This window comes from Megascapheus bottae, chromosome 29 (genome assembly GCF_031878675.1).
Source record: "Megascapheus bottae isolate mThoBot1 chromosome 29, mThoBot2.hap1, whole genome shotgun sequence".
Taxonomy (NCBI): Eukaryota; Metazoa; Chordata; class Mammalia; order Rodentia; family Geomyidae; genus Megascapheus; species Megascapheus bottae.
This window is the reverse complement of record NC_143537.1, coordinates 11791847-11810952: the sequence shown is the minus strand read 5'-3', so window position 1 is coordinate 11810952 and position 19106 is coordinate 11791847. Positions and strand designations below refer to the sequence as shown.

Below are 19106 nucleotides of genomic sequence, written 5' to 3'. Positions count from 1 at the left end.
TGAAGTCTGTCCTTTAGGAGGGAGACTCCTGGTCACAGGGTGTCTTTGAAACATCGCTAGGCTCCATTCCTAAAACCACAGCACCAGCACACACTACTCCAATATCCCATGAACAATGACTCCAGACACAAGGACGTGTGCACACCTGCGTGAACTCAAGCCAGGTGAGCTAAGAAGGCCAACAAAGCAGGAGCAGAGCAAACATGTCTTGAGAAACAACACAGAACCCCAATCCCAGCTCACTGTCCTAAGACCTTCCACATTTCCACCACAGTCATGCCCTGGCTCGTCCTCCAGCTGGGCACAGTGATAACATCCCATGGCCGACACAGCACTCTCTCTCAGTCATGGAGGGAAATGCACAGCTCCTGCTTCTCCTGGTCTGCAGGGCCCAACTTGCTCTCCCGGCGTCCAGAGCCAGTTTCTGGCACCTGGAGGAGACCCGAGAGCTGACGGCAGCGACACTTATGAACCCCGAGTGGAGGAACACGTGGAGGTCGACTCTGCTCCAGTGCTCCAGCCCCGGCTCCACACCTGACATGGGCTCCACACCTGAGATGCCTTCAAGTACAGCTGGTCGCCTGTCTCAGGGGACTCCGACCTACAGATGGCCAAGTTAGTCTTCCGCGGACTTCCAGCAGCCAGGGGAAGAGGCAGAGCGGGGATTTTCAAAAGCTAAGCTGTGGCTGGGAACGCGCAAGCGCAAAAAGGATCTTCCGCTTCCCCACCCCGCCTCAAAACAGAAAACCTCCACTACCAAGGGCTCTGCTCTGCCCGAACACTACAACTCCCACAATGCACGGCGGCACCCTGGAGGAAGTGGGCTCCTTTCAGAGGTTGCACCATTGTCAGATCCTAGATCACAGGTGTGGCTTGATAGTTTGGAAAGTTTCTCACCCGGTGGGGGAGCCAAGGTGAGTTTCTTCTTCCAATTACTGTTTGCCTCTCAAAGCATTATAAGAACACGCAGAAAATGGAAACATATGGCTAGCACTAGATAAGTTGGCTCTTATTAAAAAACTTTTATTAGAGAATTTATTAACATTGATTTTTACATCGTATTTCAAATGACATGATTAACAAACAAGTGTTCAAAAGGAATCTCTATATACAATCAATGGCACTTAGTTTTTATAACATAATCAAAATTAGGCTAAGGGCTTCCCACATTCCTTACATTCAAAGGGTTTCTCTCCTGTGTGTTCTCTGATGTGAAGTGAGGTATGGTTTCTCTCTGAAACACTTCCCACATTCCTTACATTCAAAGGGTTTCACTCCTGTGTGTATACGGGAGTGTCTTTGTAAATTTCTCTTGCATGCAAAGAATTTGTCACATTCCTTACACTCAAAGGGTTTCTCTCCTGTGTGTATACGGGAGTGTCTTTGTAAATTTCTCTTGCATCCAAAGAATTTGTCACATTCCTTACATTCAAAGGGTTTCTCTCCTGTGTGTGTTCTCTGATGTAAAGTGAGGTGTGGTTTATCTCTGAAAGACTTCCCACATTCCTTACATTCAAAGGGTTTCACTCCTGTGTGTATACGGGAGTGTCTTTGTAAATTTCTCTTGCATGCAAAGGATTTGTCACATTCCTTACACTCAAAGGGTTTCTCTCCTGTGTGTATACGGGAGTGTCTTTGTAAATTTCTCTTGCATGCAAAGGATTTGTTACATTCCTTACAATCAAAGGGTTTCTCTCCTGTGTGTGTTCTCTGATGTAAAGTGAGGTGTGATTTCCGTCTGAAAGACTTCCCACATTCCTTACATTCAAAGGGTTTCTCTCCTGTGTGTATACGGGAGTGTCTTTGGAAACCTGTCTTGCATCCAAAGGATTTATCACATTCCTTACATTCAAAGGGTTTCTCTCCTGTGTGTATACTGGAGTGTCTTTGGAAACCTCTCTTGCATCCAAAGGATTTGTCACATTTCTTACATTCAAAGGGTTTCTCTCCTGTGTGTGTTTGCTGATGGGAGGAGAGGTTTGACTTTTGTCTGAAAGACTTTACACATGTGTTACACTTATAAGGTTTCTCACCTGTGTGAATTCTCTGATGCAAATTGTGGTATGACTTCAGTCTGAAAGACTTTCCACATATGTTGCATTCATAAAGTTTCTCACTTGTGTGAATTCTATTATGCATGTCAAGCTGTGAGTTCTTCATGAAAGTCTTTCTACATTTGTCGCATTCATAAGGTTTCTTTTCTGTGTGATTTCTTGTATGTACATTGAGATCTGATTTCAGGGTGAAGTATTTGTCACTTTCCGTACATTCAAAGGGTTTCTCTCCTGTGTGTGTTTGCTCATGTAAAGTAAGGTATGGTTTACGATTTGAATTCAACTTAAAAGTTCGTAGTGATCTCATTCTTTCCACGACTGTGTTACTATTCATGCTTTCTACTTCACACACACATTCATCTGGATTTTCCTCACACGTTTGAGTCATTGCCTCCATCTTTTGGATACCTAGAATGAGTCATACAAAAAAAATACAAATGAGAACCAATGATTCTGTAATGTAAAGGTAAAGACATTTTCTCCCATCCTAACTGTTAAAGAGATTGTAAAATGTCAAAGTAGGAATTGATTTATGAGAAATATATGCTTTTCTTTTGCCGGGAGTTTGGCCTAGTGGTAGAGTGCTTGCCTAGCATGCACAAAGACCGGGGATCGATTCCTCAGTACCACATATAAAGAAAAGTCAGAACTACTGCTGTGGCTCAAGTGGTAGAGCACTAAACTTGAGGAAAGTCCAAGGATAGGCTCAGGCTCCTGAGTTCAGTCCTCAGTACTGGCAAAAAAAATAAGAAACAACAGAGAAATATATGCTTTTCTCTCTAGTGTATTAATTAAGCAAGTAATCCAGACATTTTACAGAGAAAAATGTTTTTCTATGTGTCCTTTTTCCTTTGTTTTATAACAGAGAAAAATTTACTCAAATTGCTCAATTTTGTACTGATAAAATTGAGCTCAGTACTTACCTTTGGCCTTTACCATTTTTTTCAAATATTATTTGCTTGATCATGGGAGAAAAGCTGCTTTGTTTACATTTACTTTTTTGAAATAACTAATACTGCTGTGTTTCTCAATAATTAGGTGACTCTTTGCCTTTCAATAATTGTTTATACATTCAGTTCTAACTTCTCATTAAGAATTATTTTAGGTATCTATGGGAATTATAAAATTTGTGTTTCTCTATCTTAGACAATGTCTCATCAAATTCCTTTCCTAACACTCCTGTTCCTCACAACCTTGGAAAAACAAAGATACTCCAGCTCACCACCTACTGAATCATCCTCACTAGACTAAAAGCTCTGCTTCTGGATCTCAGTCTCTGCCACCACTGATACACTATTTTGGTTTTCAGAGTAAAACAGCCCTGATGTATTCCTTATTTCCTCACACCGGCATACTTTTACTTCCAGGAAAATTAAAACTCTTTTCTCTCTTCCTTTCTCTCTTTCTTTATCAGTTCTGGGATTTGAACTCAGGGCCTGAACACTGTCCCTGAGCTCTTCAGCCAACACTAGTGTGCTACCACTTTGCCCCACAGGATCACTTTCACCTTTCTGGGAGTTATTTAGAGAGAAGCGTCTAAAGGACTTTCATGCCTGGGCTTGCTTTGAACTGAGATCCTCAGATCTCAGCCTCCTCATTAGCTAGGATTACAGGTGTGAGCCTCCAGCACCAGGCAGAAAATGAAATCTCATTTTCTACATTATTCACTTTATTCTTTTTGTTCCATAGTGACTTCCACATAAAGAAAGAAATTGCTAACTTTACCGCCACAGAGAACATAGTAGATCTCCATATCAAGTCTTGTTTCACAGTCCTTTGACACAAGGATCACCTAGGTTTCCATCACACACAGGACTCAGGGAAACCTGCAATATTATAGCTCCATACAGCACAAGAAGAACTTACCCACTGAGTTCAGGCCTCAGCATCACTACATATGATGATGTCACTCACCTGTGAAGTTCTGGTCAGAGGCTCCCCAGGGTTCTGTACCTTGCTCCAGCTTGGCAATCAATTCAGGTTTAGGGAAGCAGTGCCCTGCTAATAAGAAGTAGTGGAGAACTATGGCTCATGCTGGGTCATCACTGCTCTAGGATGTCACACATATTGTTCACAAGGCTGATCCTAAATCTTGCTTCCCTTTTTTTTAGTCTATAATGAATAAATTTATTGTCTTACAAAAATCATTGTCTAGAAATATGGGAATACAAGAAAAGATATCTGCAGTCAGGAGTCTGGTGGTCAACAGCCAGTACAATTCATCCAGGGGAGATTCAAGATTCCAAACCTGCATGACAATTCTTCCTAACAGATGATAAAGCTTTTAACCCCCAAAGGTTTTGTGTTTTGAAGTACAATGCAGAGGATTGAGGATTTTTCATTAACACTGATTCATTGTTGCTGAATGTTTATAATACTACTTTGACTAGAGAGGTACATGTTATGAAGCACAGTCAAAATAATACAATAAATTGTCCTAGAGGCAAATAATATATTTAACATTGTCTTAGTACTGTAGTGTCTAAGGCACTTTCTGTAATGTCAGTTTGCTCAACTATCAACTGAAAAAAAAACCCAAAACAAAACACCAGAATGCTAAGTGTGCACTGGAATACTGTGCAAAGGAAAACGAAGGATTCACACCCCCTGGCATGTCAGCGTTCAGGCAGGTGGCATCTGTTCTTCAGGAGGACGTCAGCACAGACTTGGAGAAAGCCAAGTCCAAAAAGCATTTCCAGTCTTGAGTAGTTAATTGGAGATAAGAGCCTCATGGGGATTTTTCTGCCATTGATGGCTTCAACCCCAAAATCTCAGATTTCAGCCCCTAAGGAGCCAGGATTACAGGAGTGAAGCACTGCAACCAGTGCCAGATTTAGAGTATATATCCTGCGGCCTGAAATCTTACACTCCAATAACACAAACATTCATAAATCCACTACAAAATATGACGATGACCTTGTAGGTTATTATGATTTTTGCTCACCCAAGGACACAAAGTTGCTGTAGGTATCTAGCATGGCATCCCTATACATGGTTCTCTGGGCATTGTTCAGGATCTGCCACTCCTGCCAGCTGAAGTCCACAGCCACATCATCAAATGACACCAGGTTCTGTAACAGCACATTTCCATCAAGTCATTAACTGTGAGGCATAAGAATACCAACTCTGGAAATTCACTCTTGTACATATATGTTTCATCTTACATCAAATGTTTGGAGCTTGCTCTGTTATGTTACACTAAGAGAAAGAAAAATTAAAAGAAATATATGTCTCTATATTAACTTAGTAATTAGTAATACAAAGTTTCTGCTGCTAGCATTAGAGACAAAGTAACTTCTAAGGAGCTAATAACCTGGAATAATAAAATTAATTATACATAGGTTTCTGAAAGAGTGTCCTTAGCTTATAATATGATAAAATTTACTACTTCTCAGGGTAACCATGAAGTAAACAAATTATTTTTCCATATTTTCATATTCTTCCTCACTGAATATGCTAATTTGATCTTTTATAAAGAGCTCTCATAAGCAATCAGAACAGATTCAGGACATCACATGGAATACATATGCCATTAAGACATCTGTGACAAGTAGAGTGTCCAGGGGAATGTTTAAGTGAGTGACAATACTCAAGTATGTACCTAATGGAAATTTTACAGCTCAAGTGTTAGAGCTCCAGCCTTGAGAAATCCAAGGATAGTGCTCAGACCCTGAGCTCAAGCTCAAGACAGGAAAAACAATAAATAAATAAATAAATAAATAAATAAATAAATAAACTTACCAGTTAATTTTCTATGAAAAGAACAGTCAAACTACCAGACTAGATTATAGCTATTACATAATTAATAGCTTTTCAAAGGAATATACTAGGCCCTGCATATTTGTGAACTGCACAGATGCACAGAGCAATCGAACCAAAATATTTGAAAAAGTTTGGCATCTGTACTAAACAGGCAGTCTTTGAACTATTGTTATCTTAATAATCAGTCAAAAGAGATCTATACTAAATATAGAAAAAACAAATAAAAAGCTAACCTAAGCAAAAGACAATAATGAAAAATACAAATGGTGGGAACATGAAAGGAAATAAACATCAGTACAAATTGTATGACCATAGCTACAGACCATTTATAATAACGAATACATCAAACATCTGCATAATAAAAGATGCATGGTAAAAAGGAAAGTCTCGAAAGACATGCTTAAAAGGAACTCTGGGGCCCTGACTTTGGCCTGATGGTAGAGTGCTTGCCTAGCATGCACAAAGACATGGGTTCAATTCCTCAGTACCACATATGTAGAAAAAAGGCAAAAGTGATGCTCATGCTCAAGTGGTAGAGCTCTAGCCTTGAGAATGTCCAAGGAGGGTGCTCAGGCCAAGGACAGTGCTCAGACCCTGAGCCAAACCCAGAAATGGCAAAAAAAAAAAAAAAAAAAAAAAAAAAGAATAAAAGGAACCCTAAAGCTGAGGGTTTAAAGTTCCACCTTGCCAGAATGCAAAATACTGAGAGCTGGCCATGAAGGGTTTAAACAGCAACTCTGGAGAGTGTTCAGAGACTCAGATCACACCTCTTCCTTAGTGCTGGGAAGGCTGGGAACTGAACCTTAGAATGTTGTTGACCTTGAAAAATAATTAAGGAGGATTTCATGGCTGGAATTTGTCTGGGCTATAGTCTCCTGTCTTAAAAGCCTCTTACAAACTCTGTTTTGGCTCTGCTTGTAATATTAATATAGGTGCTTTATTTTTTTTTAATGTACCCCTTGTAACCTTCCCTTTGTGAATTAAATATGCTTGTTTGCTGGGACTCTAGGCCCAAATGCTAGTCAAACTTGGAAAGCCTAGTTTCTCTTTTATTTCTCGATTTTTTTATGTCTTCTTGTTGTTTTTTGTTTTTTTTTTATTTGTTTCCTTTGGATCTGGAATCCTGTAGAAGTGTCTCAGTTTATAATTTGCAACAATTTTCCTATATATTGGGTAAGAAAAATGTCAATTCTGACCAGGTGCTGTGGCTCCAGCCTGTAAACCTAGCTCCTCAGGAGGATGAGATCTGAGATCAAGGTCCAGAGCCAGCCCTGCATAAAAGGACCAGAGTGTCTCATCTCCAATTAACCTCAAGAAAACAGTCTCCAGGATAGGGCAGTGGCCTCTAGCTGAAGAGCTTCAGGACAATGCCCAAGCCCAGGGGCAGGATGGTAAGGCTTGAGCTGATAAGTTCAGGGAGAGTACTGAAGTTAGGGCCGGTAGTTTGATCTAGTGGTAAAGTCCTTCCCTCATATGCACAAAGGCCCAGGTTTGATACCTTGGTACCATATACATAGGAAAAAAAAAGCTGGAAGTGATGCTGAGGCTCAAGTAGTAGAGTTCTAGCTTTGAGAAAGTGCAAGTATAGTGCTCAGGCCCTGATCTCAGGCCTAGCACTTGTAAACTAACGAACTAAATAAATAAATAAATCAAGGATTGAAGGAAGGAAGGAAGGAAGGAAGGAAGGAAGAAAGAAAGAAAGGAAGAAAGGAAGAAAGAAAGAAAGAAAGAAAGAAAGAAAGAAAGAAAGAAAGAAAGAAATGTATGTAAAAGAAATGTCAATTCTGGCCCGGGTTTGGCCTAGTGGTAAGAGTGTCTGACTAGCATACACAAAAACCCAGGTTCGATTCACCAGTATTCACCAGTACCACATCCTCAGGAATGGCAAAAAAAAAAAAAAAGTAAGAAAGATAGAAAAGAAAATGTCAATTCTATGAACCAAAGGAAAATGGATCAATAAGGAAAACTAGTTCCTGGCAGGGAGTTTGGCCTACTGGTAGAGTGCTTGCCTACGTAGCATGCACGAAGAACTGAGTTCAATTCCTCAATATCACATACACAGAAAAAGCTGCCAAAATGAAGCCAAAAGAAGATCATTGGAAGAAAAGAAAAAGGTGAGACTTATGACAGACAGGGGGGACCAGGAGCATAGCCTAGTGGTAGAGTGTTTCCCTAGCATGCAGGAAGACCCAGATTAGATATCTCAGACAGTATGCCATACACAAAAAAGCCAGAAGTGCTGCTGTGGCTCTAGTGGTGGAGTGCTAGCCTTGAGGAAAGTCCAAGGACAGAGCTGAGGACCTGAGTCCAAGCCTCAGGACTGGCCAAAAAAACAAGGAAAAAACGTAAAGAAGGAAGGAAGAGGGATTGAGAATAAGAAAAATAAAAAGGGACACATGTAGCCTAATTTTCCAGTAAGACATAAACAACAAAACTGTCCAAGAAGCATGTATGGAGAGGAATTTGTACACATGAACCTTGTTCTCTTCTCTAGCACACTAGAAGTTGTGTGTGGACACACTATTTCAGCTGCTCCACAGTATTTCATTAACTACACTTATTTATGTTACTCATGGGAATGTGATGTCTCACACTCTGCGTATAAACCTTCCATGAGGGCCATGAGTTTGGCCTAGTGGTTAAAGTGCTTGCCTAGCATGCATGAAGACCCGGGTTCGATTCCTCGGTACCACATACATAGAAAAAAGCCAGAAGTGGTGTTGAGGCTCAAGTGGTAGAGCTCTAACCTTGAGAAAGCCCAAGGACAGTGCTCAGGGCATAAGCTCAAGCCCAGGACTGGCAAAAAAATAAAAAAATAAAATAAATAAAATAAACCTTCCATGAGAAGTCACTTCCCCATTGTCACTGAATCACAGAAAAATTAAAAACTACCAGAAGCAAATTAGCACTCAATATTGACAGAATGTAAGGTTTTTATAATCTGTTTGATCTAATTCCATCTTTATCTCCTTATATTTTTAAATCTTCAACACACATAGGTAGGTAAAACACTGAGAAATAAAAAGCAACTCACCACAGATCTTCTCATGTTTTCTTGCTTTTGACAATGAACAGAAGATTCTGGAAGAATAGCTGGGAGAAAAAGCAAATGAGGTGGTTAGGAAAGAGTCTGTATGGTTTTGCTCCATTTTTTTCCTGCAAAACACAGACTATTTAGGCTGGAGAAGCATAAAGCCTTCTATAGATTCTTTTGGATCACAAGGATAGCAATAAACTCTCTGCTAAAGAAGAATCCAGTCCATTAGATGTTAGGTAGATAGTATACAAGCAATTCATTTCTAGAATAATAGATATACAGAATTCATAAAAGCTAATGTTTGCCTGGGTGGGGAGTGTGGCCTCCCGGTAGATTGCTCGCCTATCATGCATGAAGCCCCTTATTTGATTCCTTTGTACCACATCTACAGAAAAAAGCCAGAAGTGGTGCTGCGGCTCATGTGGTAGACCTGTAGCCTTGAAAAAGCTCAAGGACAGTGTCCATGCCCTGACTTCAAGTCTAGAACTGGCAAAAAGCAAACCAAAACAAATGTTCCCACCAAAAAGAATTAACTAATTGAAACAAATAGAAAATGAAACCCTCATTAAAACTAGTTTTTACTGAAATACACTGAGGCATGTATGAATGATTATTTTATTTATTCAAAGGTATCCAAGGACTGCACTGACCATGTGTACTGCCTCATTCATTTACATACTAAATACAACAAAAACATGTATGTCTAACTCAGTATTTATCACCCAAATTTATACAGGAGAAGTGTATATGATATGTAAGTCTTCTTTATGATGTTTCAGTAATGGCTAACAAATGGCACATTTCCCTATATTCAAACACTCAGAGTAGCCTTGTGCAATGATTTGCAAGTTGTCATTTAATCTGCTTTTGTCAAAAGGCCATCAGTAAAGATGATGCAAGTCCTTAATGCTGACTTTCCTAAACAGTAAAATTAAGAACCTTGCTAGCCTGGTGGAGACACAGGGCCTAACAAAGATGCAACATAAAATACCGGTCAAAGGCGTGTCTCAATCCAACTCACACATCCTGAGCTAAAGAACCAGAAGATTATAGTCTTTTCTCAGGTCCATTTCTGCCCGGGCTGGCTTTGAACCTTGATCCTGAGATCTTAGCCTCCTGAGTAGCTAGGATTACAAGCCTGAGCCATCTCACTCAGCTTACATTCTAACATTACTTAAAAAATACTTATGTAAAATTACTAGCTGAGAACTCTCCAAAAGGCAGATCCATTATATTTTTAAAACATTAAATAGATGTGTTTCTACATGTACTTAGTAGTTGGTTTGTTACACATGAAATACATTATCTACAGTTCTGTTTGTTTGTTTTTTTACACAGTCATATAGAATGGAAATTCTTTTTTTGTGGTGTTCATTGGACTTCTGCTTTAGGGCCTGGTTGTTGTCCCTGAGCTCCTCAGCTCCAGGCTATCACCCTACCCCTGGAAGCAAACAGTGCCACTTCCAGGTTTTTGCTGCTTAACTGCAGGTAAGATTCTCAAAGACTTTAGTGCCTGAGCTGGCTTTGAACCACAATTCTCAGATCTCAGCCTCCAGAGAATGTAGGATTATAGGTGTGGGCCACCACGCCCAGCTTGGACATTTTTTGATGTAAAATAACATGAATCTTACAAAGACGTACAAAAAATGAAAATGTACTCTTTAGACTTTAAGTGAGGCTGTTCTTGCTAGGAAAGACAATGTGAATTGTTTAAAAGCAATGTTTGCAGATCAGTATTTTGTTTTTCTACATCAGAACAGTGTTTCCTTACATTAAAAACCATTTTTGAAAGCCGGTGCAGGTGGCTCACATCCATAATGCTACCTTCTCAGGAGGCTGAGATCAGAGGATCAAGATTCAATGCCAGCCTCGGCAGAAAAGGAACTGAAACTCTTATCTCCAGTTAACCTCTAGAAATTGGAAATGGGCCTTGGCTCTCTGGCAGGGTGGTAGCCTTTTAGTGGAATACCTCTGGGACAGAGCCCAGGCCTAAGAAAAACAATAAGCTTAAAAAAGGTTTTACAATAGCCCATTGCCTATATTCACAACGCTTGAGATCAAGAGTGTTATAGATTTCAGGGTAGGGTATTTTCTTTTTGTTTTGGGATTGGGACTACCCTTATACATATTAGTGACTGGACATCCCTTATTAATTTAAAGTTTTCTATTTCATATGACTTTATTAGAAATATAATATGCATTTTATAAGAGAGTATTGTAACTAGGCTCTGGTGGCTATAATCCTAGCTACTCTGGAGGCTGAGATCTGAGAACTGTGGTTCAAGCCAGCCCAGGCAGGGAAAGTCTATGAGGTGCTTACTTGCTATTGAAAGCCAGAAACCCGGAAGTAGCACAGATTAAAGCCAGCAGGGACAGGTCTGGAAAAATCCAATATCCAAGAAAATACCAAGAATAACTGGAATTTAAGAGGTGCTTTAAGTGTTTCTGAACATTACTCTTGAGCAAACAAGCTCATGGTTAGTGCCAGGCTGTGAGCTCAAAGGGCAAAATTAGAGAACCCCAAACAGAGAATACTAGCTAAAACTGCAGGGTATGTAACATATACAAATTATAAAATCTGCAGCAAGATACCTTACCTGAATGTTTCTTCTGTAATTTTCCTAAAAAGGACAAAGATATGGACTTACACTTCCTGAAATGCCAGCAAGAGCCAATATAGGATCACCAGATCCATAGATGGGATATTTGGGATTAAATTTGAGAGATCATGTACTAGAAATGACTGTGGGAGTAGACTGAATAAATTAGTGAGAATGGGATTGGGGAGTAGTGCCTAGACAGATCCTTTCATTTGTCTCCTGTTCCCCTCTAAAAACTAGGTTCCAGCTTATTCCTCGGCCCAAGTCCTCTCCCCGCCTGAAAGTTGGTCTAAACCTTCCCAAATCACCAAGTGACTGAATGTTGGAAGAAAGACTACCACGTCCATTTTGTGCTCTGCAGAAGTAGAACCAATGATTCCTTAAGGGAAGAAGAGCTAAAACCGTTTTCCTCTTCCTGTGCTTTTCTCCTCTGCTCTGTACGGCTTGTCAGAGTGGGTGAAGTCTGTCCTTTAGGAGGGAGACTCCTGGTTACAGGGTGTCTTTCCAACAGCTCTAGGCTCCATTCCTAAAACCACAGCACCAGCACACACTACTCCAATATCCCATGAACAATGACTCCAGACACAAGGACGTGTGCACACCTGCGTGAACTCAAGCCAGGCCAGCTAAGAAGGCCAACAAAGCAGGAGCAGAGCAAACATGTCTTGAGAAACAACACAGAACCCCAATCCCAGCTCACTGTCCTAAGACATTCCACAATTCCACCACAGTCATGCCCTGGCTCGTCCTCCAGCTGGGCACAGTGATAACATCCCATGGCCGACACAGCACTGTCTCTCAGTCATGGAGGGAAATGCACAGCTCCTGCTTCTCCTGCTCTGCAGGGCCCAGCTTGCTCTCCCGGCGTCCAGAGCCAGTTTCTGGCACCTGGAGGAGACCCGAGAGCTGATGGCAGCGACACTCATGAACCCCGAGTGGAGGAACACGTGGAGGTCGACTCTGCTCCCGTGCCCCAGCCCGGGCTCCCCACCTGACATCGGCTCCACAGCTGGTCGCCTGCTTCGCGGGACTCCAAGCTGCCGAGTTAGTCTTTTGCAGGCTTCCAGCAGCGAGCAGGGAACAGGCAGACGCAGGGATTTTCAAAGGGAAAACACCAAGCTGTGGGCGGGAGCCTAGGTGCAACACCCATCTTCCGATTTCCGACCCCGCCTCCAAACAAACTTCCTCCACTACCAAGGGCTCTGCTCTGTGGTAAAACTACAACTCCCACAATGCACGGCGGCACCTTGGCGGAAGTGGGCTCCTTTCACAGGATCCACCACTGTCAGAAGCTAGGTCCCAGGTCTGGCTGGATGTACTGGAAAGTTTCTCTCCCGGGTTGGGGAGCCAGGTGAATTTCTTCATCAAATTATTGTTTGCCTCTGGAAGCATTGTAAGACCAAACAGAAAATGGAAACGTATGGAGAGCACTAGATAAGTTGACTTCAGCTCCAGGCCTTGGTTCGATGGTGCCCCTCCGGTGTTCTGGAGGTTAAATGGACATAAGAGTCTCCACGATTTGAAAGCCTGGCCTGGTTTTGAACCACAGTCCTCTGATCGCAGCTTCCTGGGAATTTAGGATTACAGGCTGAGTCGCTGCCACCGGCTTTGGCTTTCTAAGTCCTAGATGTAATCATGGCATTGAGGTTATGAGACCACATTGGTTTTGGTTTTCTTTTCACAGATTCATTCTGCTGCAGGGTAAAGTATGTCTCTGTTTCCCCTTCAAGTTTTGAGTATCTTCCCTGTCACTTTGAAAAGATATTTGTAGGCCAGCGCTGAGAGTTTGGCCTAGTGGTAGAGTGCTTGCCTAGCATGCATGAAGACCCAGGTTTGATTCCTTGGTACCACATACATAGAGAAAAGCCAGAAGTGGTGCTGATGCTCAAGTGCTAGAGCTCTAGCCTTGAGAAAGTCCAAGGACAGTGCTCAGGCCCTGAGCCCAAGCCCAGGACTGGCAAAAAAAAAAAAAAGAGAGAGAGAGAGAGAGAGATTTGAAGGCCCTAAACTAATTCCTGGATAATTTTCTACTGCTCTAATGTTCACACTGATATAAAATACCTGTATTGTTATTGTAAGAACCCAGTTTTAGATATAGTATTTTTGGTGTGTGTGTCTTTTCTTGTTGCTGTTTTTTTAGACCCTGAGCCTTTTCCCCAAATTGGGGGTTGTGGCCTGTGCAGACCACATCCCCGTTTCAGAAACTGCAAAGGTCAGTTCTGTGAACCAGCTTGTTTGCAGGCAGAATCAGGGGATGTGGGATCCTCCCTGCCTTCCCAGAAAAACCTAGCCAAATATACAAGCTGTGTGTGTTGTGGGTAATTCCCCCACAAAGTCCAGGCAGAACGTGAAAAATCCAGCATGGAGAAATTGCGTTGAAATCATGATGTGAGCCTGGAAATGGGCTGGGGAGAAGCTAAGGAACATGGCCTAGGACTGCTTGACCTTGGCTGTGGAGGGAAGAGGAAGGCTCTTAATAGAGATTTAAGTTAAAAATCAGACACATGTTGAGTTTCTTGGACCAGTCTCCACTAGTTCTCGTGGAAGGGAAGGTCATGGGAGGAGATGACTGGTAATCACTTAGCCACTAATTCTGCTTATTTGGGGAAGTGGTAACCCTCACCATGATAGGTTTCTTTTGTATCTTACATCGCAGTCATTGGCTGCCTAGATGATGATGTAGCATAAAACTGTTGGCTGTAGGGCCGGGAGTTTGCCCTAGTGGTAGAGTGCTTGCCTAGCATTCACAAAGACCCGGCTTCAATTCCTGGGTTCCACATACATAAAAAAGCCAGAATTGGCTCAGTAACTCAAGTGGCAAAGCTCTAGCCTACAGAAAGGCCAAGAACAGAGGTCAGGTCCTGAGTTCAAGCCCCAGGACTGCTGGACTTCTGTCACAAAGACCAGGCCCTAACAGAATCAGAGTTTGCACCAAGTTTTGCTTTCTTGTGTTTTTGTTTTTTCCCGGGCAGTGGGGTGGGTTGGGAACAAGAAAATCATGAAGCTTGGCACTGTCCCTGAGCTCTTTAGCTCAAGGTTAGTCTTCTACCACTTGAGCCACACTGCCACTTATACTATGCCATCCACCTTGCTTCTAGGAATTATAAACTTAGGTCAAGCTTTCTGTGTCTATGTAGATGAAAGGGTTTCATTCCAACCTTCTGTAAAATGCCTGAGCCTCTCTAGCCTTGAGAAAGTCCAAGGACACTGCTCAGGCACTGAGCTCAAGCCCAGTACTGCTCCTCCCCCCCCCAAAAAAAAAAACTGTGAACCTCTGTATTATTCAAAAAAGGCTCAAAGAATTTCTTTCTGGTAAAACCCATTTTTTTCTTGAGCCATATTTCTAAAAGTTATTTTTAGATGCTCCCCAAAATAAATTTCCTTCCTTCCTCTTTCCCTCCCTTCCTATCAAGGCCTAGCATGTTAGCTGAGGCCTCTACTACTCAGGTACAACTCACAACCATAAGATTTGTATCCACTTAAATTATCCATCAAATGAAGGAGCAATGACAGCTTTCTGAAATATGGAAAAATACTCAGCAGCCTGAGATCTGAGGATCACAGTTCAAAATCTGCCATTGCAATATAGTCGGGCAGTATTCCAAACAAACTTTAACTATTAAAAACACAGAAGTGAGTTGGGCTTCTAGAAATAAGAGCACCAACATTCACTAAAAAAAAAAAATGTCAAAAACCCCAAAAGAAAAACACACTCTCGCGCTCTGAGCGCACGACTGTAAGTTCAGAAAAAAAAAACAAAAAAAACAAAAATGAAATAATTTTTTCTAGCAGATTTTCCTTGAATAAAGGAAATATTAGAATCCTTGCCTATTATTCTAGCTACATAAGCTTAAGTAAGAGGACTGCAGTGTCTGAAGCATCCCTTGAGGTTTAAGCAATATTTCCCTGATTAAAAATATATATATCTGAGCTGGGCATGGTGGCTCACACCTGTAATCCTAGCTGCTTTGGAGGCTGAGATCTGAGGATTCCAGGCCAGTCCAGTCAGGAAATACCATTGACATTTCTCAGCATTTCAGCAGTGAGAAACCCAGAAGTAGAGGTATGCTTAACAGGCAGCCTATCATCCATAAGGGAAAAGGCCAAGGAAGAGCAAGAATCCTGGGTTCAAACCCTACTCCTCACACATACAAACTAGGACCAATGAAATTAATTTACAACTAGTAACTCAGACCCTTACTCATCAATAACTGGTTCCATGTTGCTTGTGAGAGAGTAAACGCTTTTGTGCTTCCTTCACACAGGTGACCTGCTGCTGTGTGTCCTCACCCACTCTTGGATATGGATGTAGGCCACCTTTAGCATATCAGCAGTAGAAGGTCATTCCAGAATTGTTTAATATATATCCTTTGAAAACTGAAGATGACATCCAGCTGCTACTTTATGCATCAGAGGGCAGAGATGTAAGAAGTGGTTTGTTTCAGCGAGCTTCATAGAACAGTGATTTCTAATTTGAGTGGCATCATAAGGGGTCAGTCATTCTCCCTGGCTTGTTCCAGAACTCTTCCCTATGAGTGATTGTACTAAAAACATCCAGTAATCACAGGAAGGAAAATATTTTGCCTTTTAGACAGAAACCATGTAATATTTACCTTTCACTCAGTTTACTGAGTGAAATCACCAGTGTTACAACAGAATGAAAAGACAATTGATAATTTTCAATGGCTAAGTTCTGATTTCTCAGGTATATGACACAGAATTTATTGAATGCCTTATAAGTTTTTTCACCTGTGTGAATTCCCTGATGCAAAGTGAGCTTTGACTTCTTTCTGAAAGACTTTTCACATATGCTGCATCCATAAGGTTTCTCACTGGTGTGAATTCTATTATGCACATCAAGATGTGACTTCCACTTGAAGGTCTTCCCACATTTGTTGCATTCATAAGCTTTCTTTTCAGTGTGAATTCTTGTATGACAGTTGAGACCTGATTTCTGGATGAAGAATTTGCCACATTCCTTACACTCAAAGGGTTTCTCTCCTGTGTGTGTGCTCTCATGTAAATCCAGGTATCGTTTTTGTCTGAAAGACTTTCCACATTTCGTACATTCATAAGGCTGCCGTGTGTGTTCTCCCGTGTCTTTTAAAATTTCGCTTGTATCTGAAGGATTTGCCACATTGCTTACATTCAAAGGGTTTCTCTCCTGTGTGTTTTCCCAGATGGTAAGAGAGAATTGACTTAATTCTGAAAGACTTTTCACATTCTTTACACTTATAAGGTTTCTCACCGTTGTGGAATAATTTTCAATTTGTCATTTAACCTGCTTTTGTCAAAAGGCCATCAGGAAAGATGATGCAAGTCCTTAATGCTGACTTTCCTAAACAGTCAAATGAAGAATGTTGGGCAGCCTGCTGGAGACACAGGGCCTAATAAAGATGCAACAGAAAATACAGGTCATAGGAGTGTCTCAATCAAACTCACACATCCTGAGTAAGAGAATCAGAAGATTATAGTCTTTTCTGAGGTCCTTTTCTTCCTGGGCTGGCTTTGAACCTTGATCCTCAAATCTCAGCCTCCTGAGTAGCTAGGATTAGAAACGTGAGCCACCTTGCCCAGCTTATAGTCTAACATTACTTAATATTTATACTAGATAACAAGCTGAGAACTCTCCAAAAGGCAGATCATATTATTAAAAAAAATTAAATAGGTATGTTTCTACACTTACTTGTTGCTTGGTTTATTGCACAGAAAATAATTGTCTACAGTTCTGTTTTGCTTTGTTTTGACACAGTCATGTAGAATGGAAATTCTGTTTTTGTTATTGTTCATGGGTCTTCAACTCTGAGCCTGGGTGTTGTCCCTGAGCTCCTCAGCTCCAGGCTACCACTCTACCCCTGCCACCTAACAGTGTCCGTTCCGGGTTTCTGCTGCTTAATTGCAGGTAAGAGTCTCATAGACATTAGTGCCTTAGCTGGGTTTGAACCACAATTCTCAGATGTCAGCCTCCAGAGAAGCTAGGATTACAGGTGTGGACCACCATGCCCAGCTTGGACATTTTATAATGTAAAATAACATGAATCTAACAAGGAGATACAAAAAACGAAAATCTACTCTTTAGACTTGATGCAAGGGTGTTTTTGCTAGGAAAGACAGTGGAATCCTTTAAAACAGTGTTTGCACATCAGTACTGTGTTTTTCTACCTCAGAAGAGTGTTTTCTTACTTTAGAAACAATTTTAAAAAGCCGGTGCTGGTGGCTCAGACCTGTAATCCTATCTTCTTGGGAGGCTGAGATCAGAGGATCAAGGTTCAAAGCAAGCCTGAAGAGAAAAGGAACTGAGACTCCTATCTCCAGTTAATCTCTAGAAAATGGGGAGTGGGACTTGGCTCTAGGGTAGAGCAGTAAGTAGCCTTGAGCTGAAGAGCTCAGGGACAGAGCCCAGGCCTAAAAAAAACTTAAAAAAAGATATTACAATAGCCTAATGCCCATATTCACAATGCTTGAGATCAAGAGTGTTTTAGATTTCAGGGTGGGCTATTTTCTTTTTTTGTTTTGGGATTGAGAATACCCTTATACATATTAGTTACTGGACATCCCTTATTAATTTAAACTTTTCTATTTTATATTATTTTCTTAGAAATATAATATGCATTTTATAAAACTATATTGTAATCTGGCTTGGTGGCTCAGGGCTATAATCCTACCTACTCTGAAGGCTAAGGTCTGAGAACTGTGGTTCAAAGCCAGCCCAGGTGCTAAAGTGTATAAGATTCTTACTTGCTATTAATCACCAGAAACCCGGAAGTGGCACAGATTGACTCCAGCAGAGACAGGTCTGGGAAACTCTGATCTCTAATAAAATATGAAAAATAACTGTTATTGGAGATGTGCTTTAATTGTTTCTGCACATTATTCTTGAGCAAACAAGCTCATGGTTAGTGCCCAGACTATGAGCTCAAAGACCAAGATCAGAAGAAGATAAAAACAGGCATTGTATCGTAGGTTATATTTCAACAATTGTTTTGCAATATAGATTTAGGCAGTCTCTAGAGTTAAGGGATGTTAAAGAGGCAGACAATTAAAATGGAGAATATCCATGTGAGTAACATTTTAAACTTGCAAAAGCCATAGCAAGTGCAGAGGATAAAAACAGCAAAAAGCCAGCTCGGGCAAGGAAGTCCTGTGAGACACTCATCTCCAATTAACCACTACAAACTGTGGCTCCAGAGCTGAAGAGCCCAGTGACAGCACAGCCCTCATGAAAGATTTCCAGCCCCAAGACCCACAAAAAAAAATCAAACAAACGAACAGCTTCAAGCCAGGAGCTGGTAGCTCACACTCATCATCCTAGCTACTCAGGAGGCTGAGATCTGAGAATTAGTTCAAAGACAGCAGGCAAAATATCCAGAGAATCTTATCTCTAATTAAACGCCCGACAACCTGATGTAATGCTGTGCTTCAAAGTCAGAGCAATAGTCCTCAGCTGAAAAGATCAGGATGAGTGCCTGTTGTACCCGAATTCCTAGGATCCCAAAATAACTACCAGACATCCAGGTAAAACCAAAGAGCCAAGGGTCGTTTATGGTGAATTCGAACTCAGGCCTCTGCGCACACGTTGCCGGTGACACTCAGAGGCCGGGAGCAGAGATTGCACACAGCATTTATAGTCAAGGGCAAACAAGTTTCCACAGT

General features: G+C 41.3%; 2 protein-coding genes across 2 annotated transcripts in view; both read right to left on the bottom strand.

The window, feature by feature from the left end:
- Nucleotides 1-1159: 1159 nt before the first annotated feature.
- On the bottom strand, nucleotides 1160-8880 carry LOC150044764 (uncharacterized). The gene is made up of 4 exons (XM_090320871.1): nucleotides 8851-8880; nucleotides 4999-5125; nucleotides 3969-4052; nucleotides 1160-2462 (listed from the first exon to the last, which is right to left on the bottom strand). The coding sequence occupies exons 1-4, from the start codon at nucleotides 8863-8865 to the stop codon at nucleotides 1180-1182; spliced, it is 1509 nt and encodes a 502-aa protein (XP_090176997.1). The 5' UTR covers nucleotides 8866-8880; the 3' UTR covers nucleotides 1160-1179.
- Nucleotides 8881-15657: 6777 nt separating this feature from the next.
- LOC150044763 (zinc finger protein 717-like) overlaps nucleotides 15658-19106 on the bottom strand; it is a 59426-nt gene continuing 55977 nt past the window's right edge. The window contains exon 6 of the mRNA XM_090321161.1: nucleotides 15658-15770. Within this exon, the coding sequence (XP_090177287.1) occupies nucleotides 15658-15770 (113 nt within the window). The remainder of the gene's footprint in view (nucleotides 15771-19106) is intronic.

Bases quoted from the DNA above. Each gene is read 5' to 3' on its own strand.
- LOC150044764 (XM_090320871.1), bottom strand. The intron at 4,053-4,998 runs GTGAGCAAAAAT...TCTTATTAGCAG, and splicing joins CAGCAACTTTGTGTCCTTGG to GGCACTGCTTCCCTAAACCT. The intron at 2,463-3,968 runs GTGAGTGACATC...GACTCATTCTAG, and splicing joins CTCTGACCAGAACTTCACAG to GTATCCAAAAGATGGAGGCA.